Raw genomic sequence first — 17,043 nt, forward strand, 5'->3', positions numbered from 1 at the left:
TTTAGAGGCTTTGTGAAAGTTTCTTTCATCTTACATCTGCACATCACACTCGTGGTAGGCTGTTCGAGGCTTTGCCTGTGTTTTGAAGCTACTTTAATATTATAAAAGGTTGGGTGTTGCTGGCTGTCGTGGGTCAGAGGAGCTCAGAGGCTCCTCAGCCTCCTCACGAGTGGAGCGCCCAGGGAGTTCTCACAAAGACCTTTCCATGGCGGCACAGATTCCAGGGACTGGGAAGGAAGTGGACAGCAGAAGTAAACAATTTAGGAAATGCAGAAGCTTTGGGAATGGTGGCGGCGAGGCAAGGTAGGAGTTGTTGGGAGTTCTTGTGCTTTCTCAGCTTGCTGGGAGGGTACAGGTGCACACGAGCAGCCAGCCCGTTCACAGCGTCCAGGTTGGCCCAGGCAGTGAGCTTCCCAGCTAGTTTTTACAGAGGAGAGGGGATCTCCCGCTCAAAGGAAAGCTCGTGGCCTCTTCCCTTGGCCTCTTCCCTCAGCAGAAGGGTGGAGTATGGGTACAAAGCTGCCACAGGCTAGAATCTTGCGCTCACTTTTTCTAACTGGGTAGTAAGGAGAGGCACAAATGGTTTGGTTAAGAAGCCAAGCAGTTAGACACGTGGGCTGAAGGCTTGTTGAGAGCTGTAATGGAGATGGGGGCGGGGGGTGGCATCCAGAGGCTGTGGCTTCTTGTTGCCAGCTGGGTATAAGCTGAGCCCACATGCCAGGTGCCACGCCTAGAGAAGCTGCTTCCCAGCCTGGTCAGGCCTCCAGCTACATGATTCAAGAGCTAGATTAGCATTAGCAGGGATTGGGAAAGTTATTTTTCCATTGGCGGGTTTGCTGGCAAAAATTCCAACACAGGCTTGGCCAGTGCACCCCATCCTCTCGGGATGAGGGGGTTGCAGCAAAATGGGAAGCTGGGAGGGGGTTGAGACCGGATCTGACCTGTGCATCCCACCGCATTCCTTCTCCCCAGATAGTCTATGACTGGTGCTGGAACAATAGGGAGGCTTGAGTCAAATAGGAAACAGGAGTTCTAAAGTAGGCAGTAGTTACCTGAAAGATGGTACTGGGGTCTCTAACTCAAATGATGATCCCCAATTTTATGTGTGTGTGTCGGTCATGGTGCTTGAACTCGGGGCCTGAGCACTGTCCCTGAGCTTTTTCACTCATGCTAATGTTCTACCATTTTTATTTTTTTTTGGCCAGTCCTGGGGCTTGGTCTCAGGGCCTGAGCACTGTCCCTGGCTTCTTCTTGCTCAAGGCTAGCACTCTGCCACTTGAGCCACAGCGCCACTTCTGGCCATTTTCTGTATATGTGGTGCTGGGGAATCGAACCCAGGGCCTCATGTATACGAGGCAAGCACTCTTGCCACTAGGCCATATCCCCAGCCCATTGTTCTACCATTTTGAGCCACTTCTGGTTTTCTGGTGGTTAATTGGAGATAGAAGTCTCATGGACTTTTTTGCTGGGTGGGGCTGCCTTTGAACTGTAATCCTCAGATCCTGAGTAACTAGGATTACAGGTGTAGGCCACTGGCGCCCTACTGATGCTCAGGTTTTTAATTGTACATAATAACACGTAAGCCAGGCACAGGTGGTTTATGCCTGTAATTCTAGTTACTCAGGAGGTTGAGATCTGAGAATCATGGTTTGAAGGCAGCTGAGTTAGGGAAGTCTGTGAGACACTTACCTCCAGTTAATCACCAAAAAGCCAGAAATGGAGTTGTGGCTCATGTGTTAGAACTCTAGCCTTGATCACAAAACCTCAGGAATAGCACCCAGGCCCTGAGTTCAAACCCCAGGATTGGCATGCATGTGCACGTGCACGTGTGTGCACACACACACCTAAGTTATAGGTACCTTGAAATAATTCACTTAAGAAAAGATTCTGGGCACTGTTATCTCACGCCTGTAATCCTAGCTACTCGGGAGGCTGAGATCTGAAGATTGAGGTTTAATGCCAACCTGGGCAGTAAAGTCTGTGAGACTCTTCAATTAACCACCAGAAAACTGGAAGTGGCACTATGGCTCAAAGTGGCAGAGCACTAGCCTTGAGCAAAAGAGCTCAGAGACAGCACACAGGCCCTGAGTTCAAGCCCCATGAACAACAACAACAAAAAGGTTGTATATTAATGAAGCTTCCAGACCTGCCTTTGCGAGCACCTCTTCACTCTTCATTGCTGAAGTCAGTTTCCATAGGGACCTGGTTCTATGGTTCTTAAGGCAACCTTAGTGCAGTTTGAGGGAATATGATACATACATGAAATATCCACCCAATCCTGACCAATGAGCACCAGGTAACACAAAGTAACATGCTTGACAAGATGATTTAAAAAAAAAAAAAAAGTCAGACCAAGCTCTTTTAATGAAGCATTTCAGAGCCCGTAACTGTTGGAAACATCCAGGAGTGCTAGGTCCCGTATCTCCTCCAGGAGTGTGTAGAGACTGCCTCCCTTGCTTTGGCAATATTCTTGATACTCTTCCTCAATGACCTTGCCTTTGACTTCTTGGGCAAGCTGTGCTTCTTCCACTGATCTCGTCACCTCCTTCACTAGCTCGCTCTTCAGCAAGAGGGAGCTCTGGCGGCAAAGTTCTGCGCTTGACATCTTGTACGGCTTGTTGCTGACTATTTCAAGCCTGATGGTGTCTGAATGGCTGCGCAGGGCCTGCACAGATATTCGTACCTGTCAGAGGGAAAAACAGATCCGTATTACTAAATCACACTCTTTCTCCTTCACATTGAAAGCCATGCTTAATTGAGATACAGACTTACTGTTACATGGTCAAATAAATGGAAGGTAACAGCGTCCCCTCCTGTTGGGGTAGAGGTGATTTTGTTTTGACATCGCTGAAGGGATCCTGGTTTCCATTCAGAACAGCTGTCTGGCCCACAGGAGATCACTAAACCATCTTTATTTCTCAGGTAAGCAGCACCTTTAATCCCAAATCTGAATCATCAGAAGGAAAGTCCACAGTTATGCCTGCTAAGTATGTACAACTTGACTGCTAAGAGTGCTAATTTTTCTTCTAGATTTAAAAACTAAAAACTGTTTTCTACAGTTTCCCATACTTTGCTAGATAAGAAGCACTTCACTGGATAAGAAAGTAAGAGCCTGCCAGGTGCCAAAGGCTCACGCCTGTAATCTTAACTGCCCAAGAGCCTGAGATCTGAGGATCACAGTTTAAATAAAACCAGCTGGGCTGGGAATATGGCCTAGTGGCAAGAGTGCTTGCCTCCTACACATGAAGCTCTCGGTTCGATTCCCCAGCACCACATATATGGAAAACAGCCAGAAGGGGCGCTGTGGCTCAGGTGGCAGAGTGCTAGCCTTGAGCAAAAAGAAGCCAGGGACAGTGCTCAGGCCCTGAGTCCAAGGCCCAGGACTGGCCAAATAAAATAAATAAATAAATAAATAAACAAACAAATACATACATACATACATACATACATACATACATACATAAATCCAGTTGGAGCAGGAAAGGCCATAAGACTCTTATCTCCAATTAACAACAACAACAAAAAAGCTGGAAATGGAGCCGTGGCTCAAGTGGTAAAGTATGAGCCTTGAGCAAAAACAACTCAGGGACTACAGGCCCTGAATACAAGCCCTAAGACCAGCACAGGAAAGGAAGGGAAAGGGCCTAACAGTGACACAGATATGCATACATCTGTATGTGTATCTGTATACATGCATGTGTATGTACACAGAAGTCCTGAGTTCAAACCCTAGTGCCTCCAGAAGTATATGTTTCATTTTCTAAGACATTTTGGAGCAGACAACACTGGAGGACTAAGTTCCTACAAAAATTAACTTAGTCCTAAGGCATCATACAGTTTACATGTTTGACAGTTCTGGGACTTGAACTCAGAACCTGGGCACTGTCCCTGAGTTTTCTTGCTCAAGGCTAGTGCTCTGCTACTTGAGCCACAGCTCCACTTCCAGCATGTGTGTGTGTGTGTGTGTGTGTGTGTGTGTGTGTGGTTAATTCAAAATAATAGTCTCGTGGACTTTCCTGCCTATGCTGGCTTTGAATCAGGATCCCTAGATCTCAGCTTTCTTTCTTTTTTTTTTTGCCAGTCCTGGGGCTTGGACTCAGGGCCTGAGCACTGTCCCTGACTTCTTTTTGCTCAAGGCTAGCACTCTGCCACTTGAGCCACAGCGCCACTTCTGGCCATTTTCTGTATATGTGGTGCTAGGGAATCGAACCCAGGGCCTCATGTATATGAGGCAGGCACTCTTGCCACTAGGCCATATCCCCAGCCCCTAGATCTCAGCTTTCTGAGTAGCTAGGATTATAGGCGTGAGCCACTGGTGACCAGTATCTACACACATGCATATACACACACACACATGCTCACACACATACAGTTCAGTTGCTTTCTTCATTTCACAATTCTCCATTCAACCATGTATTACATTGCGTACATACAGTATAAGTTGGCAGTTGTTGTTTATATTACATATACAGCTAATTCTTATTTTGTGCTGGGGATCGAGCTCAGGGAATCAATTATACATGCTAGGTAAGTGCTCTACCACTGAGCAACACTCAGCCCTAACGAAATACCTTAACGATATCAAATGCATTGTGCGTTCCACTTTTCTTCCTAGGTAACCGCTGTGTTCACTGTGACATACCTTGGAATAAACACAAGCACGCCATTTGTTCTAATGGAGTAAATAACCCCATCGGCTATGCGGCGCTCCTCGGTGTCAGGGTCTTTGTCCTTGAAGTACATGCACTGGAAGAGCTCAGTGGACTGCTTCTGAGAGTGCTGTGCCGCCTGAAAGAAGCACACACCTGCATCCTTGCTCCTCCCGTCCCAGGAGAAAGCTAAGCAGCGACTCCGGAGTCAACTATCCAGCTGGGCACCTGTGGCCCACACCTGTCGTCCTGGCTACTCAGACTGAGATCTGAGGATCATGGTTTGAAGCCAGCCCCAGGCAGGGAAGTCTGAGGTTCTGATATCCACTTAACTACCCCAAATGCCAGAAGTGGAGCTGTGGCTCAAGTGGTTACAAAGCCAACTTTGAGCAAAAAATGCCAAGCGAAAGGGTAAGACCCTGAGTTCAAGCCCCTACTCCCTGCACAAAAAACAAACATGGAAACTGTACAATGAAATAGGATTAAATCAATTTTTGTGGCAATTTAATCATCCAGTATTGTCCCTTCAAAAAAATGTCTCAGAGCCAGCCGGTCACTGTTCTAGCTACTCAGGAGGCTGAGATCTGAGGATCACAGTTCAAAGCCAGCCCAGGCAGGAAAGCCCATGAGATTCTTATCTCCAATAAAATATCCAAAGTCAGAGTGGTGCTGTGGCTCAAGTGGTAGAGCACTAGCCTTGAGCAGAAGCAGCTCAGGGACCAAGCTCAAACAGTTCAAGCTCCAGGACTGGCACACACAGACACACACACATATATAAACATACATATATATTATATATATATATATATATTAATATATGGAGGTCTGAACTCAAGTCTTCTTGCTAGGCAGGAGCTCTACCTCTTGAGCCATTTCACCAGCCCCTTGGGGTTCTTTTTTTTTTTTTTTGCCAGTCCTGGGCCTTGAACTCAGGGCCTGAGCACTGTCCCTGGCTTCCTTTTTGCTCAAAGCTAGCATTCTGCTACTTGAGCCACAGCGCCACTTCTGGCCATTTTCTATATATGTGGTACTGAGGAATCTAACCTAGGGCTTCATGTATACTAGACAAGCACTCTTGCTCTAGGCCATATTCCCAGCCCCAGGGTTCTTGATTTTGCAGTGTGTGTGTGTGTGTGTGTGTGTGTCCATGTCCTAGGGCTTGAACTCATGGACTACGTATTGTATCTGAATTTTTATGTTGAATACTAGTGCTCTACCATTTGAATTACAGCTTCACTTTGGCTCTTTTGCTGGTTAACTGGAGGTAAGATCTCACAGACTTTCCTGTCTAGACTGGCTTCAAACCACCATCCTCAGATCTCAGCCTTGTGAGTAGCCAGGAATACAGGTATGAGCCACTGGCACCTGGATTGGATTAGTTATTTTTGAGATAGGGACTGTAGTACAGGCCAATCCTGGCAGACAGACCTATTTGTGCTGCTCTGTGAGATTGAGTCTCTCAAACTTATTTTTGTATAGCTAGTCTAAATCCCTGGATCGCAGCCTTCCAAGTGGAAAATTCATTCTTTACAAAATGAAACATTCTAGAGGCTGGGAAATTGGGATATGGCTCTCAACACGTCCTGCTTTTTCAAGTGTGTCTCATCAAAATCTTGGGAGGGGAAATAGATGAACAATTGTGATGGAGGGCCACTTGGTCATTCACATCAGAGTTCTGTCTGTGCACGTGATTCAGGAATTCAGGCCCTAATCTGGAATGTGAGTAACAATGTATACACAGGAGACTTGCAAACCGCCCTGCCCAGCAGAACCCTAACGAGCCAGGCACTGGTGGCTCACACCTGGAACCCTAGCTGAGATCTGAGGACTGAAGCTCAAAGGCAACCCAGATAAATCCTTGAGTCTCTTGTCTCCAATTAATTAGCAAATAAGCCAGAAGTGGAGACAGCTTAAATGGCAGATTGCCACCAAGGAGTGGGAAATGCCAAATAAGAGCCCAGGGAGCTGAGTTCATGCCCCAGTACTGGCACGCGCACGCGCGCGCGCACACACACACACACACACGGCAATCCAAAAGATTGAAAATTCCTTCTTACTCTGTTTCTGTTGTTAATATGTCTGCACAATTCCTCCAGATCTTTGTTGCTGAACAAATTTTCTTGAACTTCCTCTTTCCTGTCTTTAGAAATGGCTGCCATCAATAGTCGGTGTACAATCATATCCGAGTATCTTCTTATGGGAGAAGTAAAATGGGTATATTTATCTAAGGCAAGACCTTTAAAAAGAAAACAAAGCAATGGAATTAAGAAAACAAAAACAGGATGGTACTTGGAATCCGCCCGCTCAGGGTCAGGGGCCCTGAGATGCTTCGGTCACCGTAATGGTGGAAGTCTTCCTCAGCGCAGGAGCCGGTAGAGAAGTACAACGCGTTGGACATGGCCTGTGTGGCCATGGAGCGCAGGAGCTTGTTCACAATTGGGTCGTTGGGGTCGTCTGCCTTATCCAGAGAATCAGCCAGTGTTTTATTGGACCTGACAAAGAACAGAAAAACCTTTCTGTAGGCCCCAGTTGCCAAGGACCCTTCACTCATGGCTTTGTTTTTTCTTCTGCCTGTGGTGATATTCATTTTGGACACATTTAAGAAGCAATGAATGCTTTCCTACTAAAGGATGGTTAAGGTTTAAACAAAGGGTGAGAATTTAAATAAATCTCTTAAGTAGCAAAAAGCAATGTGCTGATTGATACTAGGTTAAGTTAAAAAAGTGCTTAAGAGGCTGGGGATATGGCCTAGCGGCAAGAGTGCTTGCCTCGTATACATGAAGCCCTGGGTTCACTTCCCTAGCACCACATTTACAGAAAAGTGGCCAGAAGTGGTGCTGTGGCTCAAGTGGCAGAGTGCTAGCCTTGAGCAAAAAGAAGCCAGGGACAGTGCTCAGGCCCTGAGTCCAAGGCCCAGGACTGCCCTCCCCTCCCCCACCAAAAAAGTACTTGCTAAATTGAATTCTTTTTTTCTTTTTTCTTTTTGGTCTGTGGTAGGACTTGAACTCAGGGCATGGGTGCTGTCCCTGAGCTTTTTTGCTCAAGGCTAGCACTCTACCACTTGGAGCCACAGCTCCACTTCTGGTTTCCTGATGGTTAATTGGAAATAAGAGACTCAGGGCTTGGAATGTGGCTTAGTGGTACAGTGCTTGCCTAGCAAGCATGAAGCCTTGGGTTCGATTCCTCAGTACCACAGAAACAGAAAAAGCTGGATATAATATATCTAATAAACTACAAAAAATAGCCAGAAGTGGAGCTGTGGCTCAAGTGGTAGAGCCCTCGACTTGAGCACAAAAGCTCACGGAGAGCACCTGGGCCCTGAGTTCAAGAGCCAGGATTGGAATGAAGCGGACAGCGCTTTGTCTAGGAGTACCTGGTATCTATGACGAAGCCTTTCGCCTTGGCACACTCCCGGAGCTCTGCGAAGAACTCCTGGTGTGGAGGCGGGTGCTGGCGCAGCAGGGCCTGGTGAGGAAAGCTCTCCCAGATCTTCTTGGCCACCCAGTGGTTGGCGAGGATCATGCATTCGGCCACGGTCTCGTGGACCTCCAGGGGCTGCCTGGGGATGAGGTCGTGGATGTTCTTTCTTTCATCGAGCTGTACTCGAACCTCTACGCCTTCCAGCTCCAGCGCCCCACAGCCATCTCGCGTGGCTCGGATGTGGCGAGCTATGTCGGTCAGCTTGCCGACGGCCCACACTAACTCCTCCAGCCTGGCCTGTCTGCTCTTCTCATCCAAGCCCTTGAACTCTGGAATCTCATCGATGATGCTGAAGTTCCCGTCCAGGAGTTCCTGGGCTGCTTCATAGCACAGTTTGTAAGCGGATCGGATGATGGTACGGCCATACCACACTTTCTTGATTTCATAAGAGGTTTTATCCAGTTCCCATATGACACTTACAGCATACCTGCAAAACCAGGAACATTGGTATCTCTGTTTATTTTGAAGCAAGTGGAACTTAATATGGAAAGTAATTTGAAGCCAGGTACCTGGGGCTCACTCCTACGAAGGAGCCTGAGATCTTGAGGATCGGTGTCCATGAGGCTTTTATTGTTGCTGGTCCTGCCTGGGCCTTGTCCTTGAGCTATTTTTGCTTAAGGCTAGCGCTCTAACACTTGAGCCATAGCTCCACTTCTGGCTTTTGCTGGTTAACTGGAGACTAGTCTCACAGCGTTTTCTACCTGGGCTGGCTTTCAACTGTGAGTCTGAGATCTCAGCCTCCTGAGTAACTAGGATCACAAGTGTGAGCCACTTGGGCCTGGCTTCATGAGACTCTTATTTCTAATTAACTAGCAAAACACTCGAAGTAGAAGCGAGCCTCAAGTGATAAAGTGCCAGGTAAGGAAGAGCGCCCAGGCTCAAACTCTAATACTGGCACCAAAAACAACATCATCAACAACAAAAAAACCCAAATAAACAAAAAACTTGGAAGAAATGCCATTCTACGGAATTTTTTCCAATTTCTCAATCCAACTACTCTACCACTAAACCAAAAAATATTTTAACTTTTTCTTTGTTTTTGTTTTCTTTTTGCCTTGTTCATTCATTTATCTGGCTTTGGAAGGGCAAGGGGGATACACAAAAATGGAAGGACAGGGGCTGGGGATATGGCCTAGTGGCAAGAGAGCTTGCCTCATATACATGAAGCCCTGGGTTCGATTCCTCAGCACCACATATACAGAAAACAGCCAGAGGTGGCGCTGTGGCTCAAGTGGCAGAGTGCTAGCCTTGAGCAAAAAAAGAAGCCAGGGACAGTGCGCAGGCCCTGAGTCCAAGCCCCAGGACTGGCCAAAAATAAATAAATAAATAAATAAATAAATGCTTTAAAAAAATGGAAGGACAGAGTGAACAATGTAGCAGTGATATTCACTGGACACTGTTGAAAATGAACTATATAACCCTGGTGGAAGGGAAAAACTGGGAGAGAGCAAGGGAAGGGGTACTATTGTCCAAAAACAAATAGACTATCTGACTTTTGTAGTGACAACTCCTATCTATATCACCCTTATGATATACAATAAAAAATTTTATTTTATTTTATTTTTTTGGCCAGTCCTGGGCCTTGGGCTCAGGGCCCGAGCACCGTCCCTGGCTTCTTCCCGCTCAAGGCTAGCACTCTGCCACTTGAGCCACAGCGCCGCTTCTGGCTGTTTTCTGTATATGTGGTGCTGGGGAATTGAACCTAGGGCCTCGTGTATCCGAGGCAGGCATTCTTACCACTAGGCTATATCCCCAGCCCGACAATAAAAATTTTTAACAACAAAGGTAGAACAGGTTCTGCACAAACCTGAAGTGAGTTTACATTGGTTACTGACGCTGCCTTACAGTTCTCCATTTTGATTGAGTCCAAGCAAAGTCCAGCCTTTAAAATCCTACAGGATGACAGTAAGCTACAAGAGTCTTGATGACAGGTTCAGAGCAAAAGTTCAGTTGGCAAAGAACCACTCGGCTAGCAAAACCTATTTACAAGCTGGGCACTGGTGGTTCAAGCCTATAATCTTAACTCCTCTGAAGGCTGAGATCTAATGATTGCATTTGAAAGCCATTCAGGGCAGGAAAGTCCGTGAGAAGTGGAAGTGTAGTTCAAGTGGTAGAGTGCTAGCCTTGAGTGAAACAGCTAAGGGGCAGTGCCCAGGCCCTGAGTTCAATTCCCAGTGTAGGCGCATGCGCGCACACTACAACTCATGTTCTCAAACTCTAGTCTTTCTGGGATGCAACACTCTTGCATTGAATGAGTAATTGATCAAAAGCCCAAGTGACAAGTGGGCAAGGAATATGAAGTAGTTCATAGAAACATAAAAGTGTTCCACTCCCCTTATAGTAGGAAAAATGCAAATGATGCCATTGTCATCTGTCTTGTGGGCAAAGCCTGGGGGAAGCCAGTGTTCTGGGGAAATCTAATTAGTGTGACCTCTGCAGAGGGCAGCTTCATTCTAGCCATCTGAACACAAATGCAGGAGGCCTGCACACAAACTCCACTCCTGCTATTTCTCCTTCAGATGTACTGGATTGTATTAAAATGTAGAAGTGAGTTATGGTCAAAGGAACTTGGGACAGCTTTGTTCCTAATCGCAAAAAAATTGGAAGCCATCCAAATTTCCATAGAAGAGCAACTGTTACTAAAGTAGAATGATCTCTTGGATACATTGTTACTTCAAAAAGGGGAAGGGAAGCTAGCAGCCAGGAAGGTAAGCCTGGAATCTTAGCTACTTAAGAGACTGAGATCTGAGAACTGTAGTTCAAAGCCAGTCCAGAAAGAAAAGTCTGTGAGAATCTTGTCTTCAATTAACCATCGAACACCCAACAGAACTCCAGAAGTGGAGCTATGGCTCAAGTAGAACACCAGCCTTGAGTGAACAAAGCTAAAGGACAGCAATTTGGCCCTGAACTTTTAACAACAATAAACAAACAAACAATAAATAAGCAAGCAAGCAAAGCAGGGTAGGAAGTAGTGGCTCATACCTGTAACCCTAGCTACTCAGGAGGCTGAGATCTGAGGATTAAAATTTGAAGGCAGCCCAGGTGAAAATGTCTGTGAGACTTTTCTTTTTTTTTCTAGTCCTCACACTTGAACTCAGAGCCTGGGCACTGTCCCTGAGCTTCTTTTGTTCAAGACTAACACTCTACCATTTGAGTCACAGTGCCATTTTTGGTCTTTTCTGCTTATGTGGTACTGGGGAATCGAACCCAGGGCCTCATGCATGCTAGCCAAGCACTCTACTGCTACACCACATTCCCAGCCCTTGAAAAGTAGCAGTGAGAGGCACTGGTTGGAGCTTATGGAAAATGAGAGGCACAGAGCAAGAAGCAACAGGCACTGCAGAAGAGCCACGGTAGCTCTGAAGGTAAATGAAAGAATCACCTCACCTGTCAACGCCTCCCAGGAGGGAGCACAAGTCAGCACTGAGGACAGGGGGCAGCATGTCGTAGCGCCGATCTGCCAGGTAGTAGGTGGTGGCCCTGTGAATGACATGGGTTTGGTGACTGACCTTTGGCAGGCTGCAGCAGAAGCCACGGACTGTGGGGGCTGCGGGAGGTAAATAGCCTGGACCTTAATGCAGATTCCTTAGGCCGCAACCTTCATAAACCACAGCAGACTGCCTAAGAAAACCTTCCCCTGGGCCCGCTTTTCTTTCTTTCTTTCTTTCTTTTTTTTTTTTGGCCAGTCCTGGGGCTTGAATTCATGGCCTGAGCACTGTTCCCGGCTTCTTTTTGCTCAAGGCTATAGCACTTTGCCACTTGAGCCACAGCACCACTCTGGCTTTTTCTATATATGAGGTGCTGAGGAATCAAACTCAGGGCTTCATGTATACAAGGCGAGCACTTTACCACTAGGCCATATCCCCAGCCCCCCTATTTCAATTTTGTAAAAAACAAAACAGTATATGGAAGCTGGGTGCCAGAGGCTCACACCTGTCATCCTAGATACTCAGGAGGCTGAGATCTCAGAATCTCTGCTCAAAGCCAATCCCAACAGAGAAGTCCAGGAGACTCTTATCTCCAATTAACCATCCAAAAGCTGCAAGAAGTTCAAGCGGTGGAGCACTAGCCCTCAGCACAAAAAGCCAAACAAGATCAAAGGCCCTGAGTTCAAGCCCCAGGTATGGTGCGTACACACACACACACACACACACACACACACACACACACACACTTTTTTTTTTTTTTTAAAAAAAGGAAATGTAAATGAACCAAAACCAAGGTGCTATTTTTTTCTGGAGGAGAAAAGAATAAACTGCAAAGCATAAAGTGGAATCTTTGAACACCTGACACTCCCACGGACATAAACTCAGTCGCTCTTGTCCTCAGTACTGATTCCCATCCACAGTACCTTGTCCTGGCTTCCACATCAATGTAAGAATTGGGTGCCACAAAATGGGTGACGTCCGCGATGTGGACCCCCAGCTCCAGGTTGCCGTTGCGTAAGGTTCTCACGGAGAGGGCATCATCGACGTCCTCACAGCCTCTGGGGTCAATGCTGAACACCAGGTGTGTTTTCCTCAAGTCTTTCCGTCTTTTTTCCTCCTCAGGACTCACCTTCCAGGGGTTTTCTGGAGAGTTGGCTGGCAGCTCACACATCTGCACAGAGCCAAGCAATCAGCCATCAGGGCCTCACCAGCTGAAGTTCATCCAGCCCCAGTTACTCCCTGTATGCACTTACTTTGTATCTGGGGATCAGCAATTACTTACTCGGGGTGTCAGGCACTGAGCTAGGCTCTGGAGTCAATAGGAGAGATACTTTTTTGTGTGTGTGGTATCTGGGTTTGAACTCAGGGCCTACTATCTGAAAAAAATAGATACTCAACTACTTGAGTCATGTCTCTATTCATGAGAAAGGGTCGTGCTTTTGGGTTGGGCTAGCCTGGAACCCCAGACCTCCTGATATCTGCCTCCCAATTAGTTGGGATTAAAGTGCCCAGCTTTTTTTTTTTTTTTTTAATGCTAGTCCCAGGGCTTGAACTCAGGACTTTTTTGCTTGGACTGAGGGCCTGAGCACTGTCCCTGGCTTCTTTTTGCTCAAAGCTAGCACTCTGCCATTTGAGCCAGAGCGCCACTTCTGGCTGTTTTCTATATATGTGGTGCTGGGGAATTGAGCCAAGGGCTTCATGTATACAAAAGGCAAGCACTCTTGCCACTAGGCCATATCCCCAGCCCCACCCCCCTTTTTTTCCATCAGTCCTTGGGCTTGAACTCAGAAACTGGGTGCTGTCCCTGAGCATCTTTGTGCTCAAGGCTAGTGCTCTACTACTTGAGCCATAGTGCCATTTCTGGATTTTTCTGAGTAGTTTATTGGAGACGAGAGTCTCACAGACTTTCCAGACAAGGTTGACTTCAAACTGTGATTCTCAGGTCTAGAAATGTGGCTTAGTGGTAGAGTGCTTTGCCTAGCATGCATGAGGCCCTGGGTTCGAGTCCTCAGTATCACATACACAGAAAAAACCGGAAGTGGTGCTGTGGCTCAAGTGGTAGAGTATGAACCTTGCTCAGGGACAGTGCCCAGGGCCTGAGTTCAAGCCCCAGGACTGGCAAACAAAACCAAGCCAAACCTGTGATTCTCAGATCTCAGTCTCCTGAGTAGCTAGGATTACAGGTATGAGCCACTAGTGCCTGACTTCCATGAGCTTTTTTTGCTCAAAGCCAGGACTCCATTTCTTGAGCCATAGCTCTATTTCTGGCTGTTTTGGGTAGTTAATTGGAGATAAATGTCTCATGAACTTTCTAGCCCAGGCTGGCTTTGAACCATGATCCTTAGATCTATCTCCTAAGTAGCTAGGATTATAAGTGTGAGCCACCGGCATCCAGGTCGGAAAACACACCCGTGAAGGCCTGTATGAGACACTCGCAAAGGCATCTATTGTGTGATGGAAGTGTGCTATCACTTCAGCCACCCCCTCGGTCATGGAGGACATGGAGAGGCTCGTGGGAGCACAAAGTGTACCCATTTTCAAAGATCCAGCTACTTAACTGCAGTTGAGCTCATAATTCAAGTTAAGTCCTGAAAAAGTCAACATGTCCCACATAATAAAAGCTTATTCATTAAAGATAATTTACCCAGGATGGTTTAGGGCATTTCTTTCCATTAGCATCTGTTTAAGTCATCAATTTGTAATTAAATAGGCTAAGAGAAAAGAGAAAATTCTAGTCTTATAAAGGCAGTTCCTACTTTATTTTATTTTAACATTTTCACTAAGAGCTACCAAACAAACCAACCAATAATTTCTGTAAACTAATGTTAAACATCAAAATTTAATAGTATAAAATATTCTAAAATGTTTTCTTATTATAGCTCCCATTTTATCCAAAGTTATCATAAAAATAAGAACACACATATACTCTGTACATCACTGTGACAATAAAAATAAAATTAAAAAAAAAAAAGAACACACATACATACACACTCCTGAGGGTAATATAGATTGGTGCAATGCCTTTTTTTTTTTTTTTGCCAGTCCTGGGCCTTGAACTCAGGGCCTGAGCACTGTCCCTGGCTTCTTTTTGCCCAAGGCCAGCACTCTGCCACTTGAGCCACAGCACCACTTCTGGCCGTTTTCTATATATGTGGTGCTGAGGAATCGAACCCAGGGCTTCACGTATATGAGGCAAGCACTCTTGCCACCACGCCATATTCCCAGCCTTCCTTTTTTTTTTTTTCTTTTCTTTCTTTCTTTTTTTTTTTTTTGCTACTCCTGGGGCTTGGACTCAGGGCCTGAGCACTGTCCCTGGCTTCTTTTTTTGTTGAAGGCTAGAACTCTACTACTTGAGCCACAGCTCCACCTCCAGCTTTTTCAGGTTATGTGGTGCTAAGGAATCAAACTCAGGGCTTCATGCACTCTAGGCAAACACTCTACTGCTAAGCCACATTCCCAGCCCTGGTGCAATGCCTTCTTTTGTTTATTTGTTTAATTTTTGTTGCCAGTCCTGGGGCTTGAACTCAGGGCCTGAGCACTGTCCTTGAGCTTTTTTTGCTCAAGGCTAGCACTCTACCTCTAGAGTCACAGAGCCACTTCCAGCTTTTTCTGTGTATGTGGTACTGAGGAATCGAACCCAGGGCTTCATGCACACTAGGCAAGCACTCTATCACTAAGCCACATTCCCATCCTGGTAACCTCACTTTAAAGCTTACATTCCAAAGGAAATATCAAAAAGAACAAAAAAGGCATTATAGCATTTTTTTATAATACTGAAAAATTAAACAACCCAAATGTCCAACAACTGAGAAATGTTTAAGCAAACTAGGGTATGCTAATTTCAGCCATTCATTATAACTACTAAAAATAAGAAGGCTATGCCAATACGCAGGAATAATTTTAAACCAAAGAGGCAGAAAACAAGTATACATGATAAATGCAGCCATGCGAAAATAATAAACAAGATTTATGAAGATTTGAAAATATCAGAAAATGGTGGAAATAGCTGGTGTTTTATGATCATTGGATTTCTGTTTTTTGTAAAGGTTACAAAAACAGTTTGATAATGAACATGAGTTTTTGTACCATGGGTGGGTGCTATATGGACCCCAAGAATCTGTTCCCCTCATCTTTCTACAGTCTTTGGGGTTTTTGTTTTGTTTTGTTTTGCTTTGCTTTTACCAGTCTTGGGGCTTGAACTGAGGGCCTGGGCACTGTCTCTCGCTTCCTTTGCTCAAGGCTAGCACTCTATCACTTGAGCCACAGTGCCATTTCCAGTTCTTTCTACTTATGTAGTACTGAGGAACCAAACCCAGGGCTTCATGCATGCTAGGCAAGCGTTCTACCACTAAGCCACATTCCCAGCCCCTTTCTGCAGCCTTTGTATGAGCTTTTCTGGTTAGGGAGTGGAGCTCAGTTGGGCCATGACTTAAGTACTTTTTCATGGCTAGACAGTGACACATCATTTTTAAGCATAGTTGGAAGTTGTCACCATTTGAAAGCTGTGATGACTATACCAACCTAATTTTATACTTGAAGTTGAATTCAGCCTGATCCAAATTCAAAAAGAAGAAAGAGCAGAGGACCAGGTACTTGTGTCTCGTCCCTGTCATTCTAGCTATTCAGGAGTCTGGGAACTGCCAGCCTGGGCAGGAAAGTCCAACGAGACTCTTATTTCCAATTAGCCATCAAAGAGCTAGAAGAGGGGGTGTAAATCAAATGGTAGAGTTCCAGCCTTGAGCAGAATAAGCTAAGGAAGAGGCTGATACTCTGAGTTTAACTCTCAGTATGGGCACAAAAGAAAAAAAATCAAATGTCTAATGTCTCCAGTTTTCTCTTTTTACTCATCTATCTGTTTGTCTATTTATCTATTTATCTATCTATCTATATTTTTGGGGGGGTCATTTGTGGGGCTTGAACTGGGGGCCTGTGCACTGTACCTGAGCTCTTTTGCTCAATGCTAGCACTCTACCACTTGCATCACAATGCTACTTCCAGTCTCATGGACTCTCCTGCCCCAGCTGGCTTTGAATAGTGATCCTCAGATTTTAGCCTCCTGAGTAGCTGGGATTACAGGTGTGAGCCACCAAGGCCCAGGTTGTATCTGTCATTTGTACTATGTATGGGGACTATTCTTGAACTGTAAAGGTTATTGTCAATGTGTGATTTGTGTTTTAATTTTGTAAGAATCATCTAGGGGCTGAGAATGTATCTTAGTGGTAGAGTGCTTGTTTAGCATGTGTGAAGCCATGGGTTCAATTCCTCAGTATCACATAAACAGAAAAAAACTGGAAGTGGTGCTGTGGTTCAAGTGGTAGAATGCTAACCTTGAGCAAAAGAAGCTCAGGGACAGTGCCTAGGCCCTGAGTTCAAGCCCTAGGACTGGCAAAAAGAAAGAAAGAAAGAAAGAATGCTCTAATGTGATATAACAATTTTGACATTTAACTGTTTGACAACTCATTAAAATATTTTGCATTGGAAAAAAA

At 45.6% G+C, this 17,043-nt stretch overlaps 1 protein-coding gene across 1 annotated transcript in view; it reads right to left on the reverse strand.

Moving 5' to 3' along the window:
- Positions 1 to 2,346: 2,346 nt before the first annotated feature.
- Positions 2,347 to 17,043, reverse strand: part of Dis3l (DIS3 like exosome 3'-5' exoribonuclease) — a 31,222-nt gene continuing 16,525 nt past the window's right edge. The window contains exons 10-17 of the mRNA XM_048332245.1: positions 12,481 to 12,728; positions 11,517 to 11,609; positions 8,023 to 8,556; positions 6,987 to 7,141; positions 6,707 to 6,885; positions 4,643 to 4,788; positions 2,773 to 2,947; positions 2,347 to 2,683 (exon numbers count right to left, since the gene is read on the reverse strand). Coding sequence (XP_048188202.1) covers positions 2,375 to 2,683; positions 2,773 to 2,947; positions 4,643 to 4,788; positions 6,707 to 6,885; positions 6,987 to 7,141; positions 8,023 to 8,556; positions 11,517 to 11,609; positions 12,481 to 12,728 — 1,839 coding nt within the window. The 3' untranslated portion in view covers positions 2,347 to 2,374. The remainder of the gene's footprint in view (positions 2,684 to 2,772; positions 2,948 to 4,642; positions 4,789 to 6,706; positions 6,886 to 6,986; positions 7,142 to 8,022; positions 8,557 to 11,516; positions 11,610 to 12,480; positions 12,729 to 17,043) is intronic.

The sequence above is a fragment of the Perognathus longimembris genome, chromosome 23 (assembly GCF_023159225.1).
Source record: "Perognathus longimembris pacificus isolate PPM17 chromosome 23, ASM2315922v1, whole genome shotgun sequence".
NCBI lineage: Eukaryota > Metazoa > Chordata > Mammalia > Rodentia > Heteromyidae > Perognathus > Perognathus longimembris.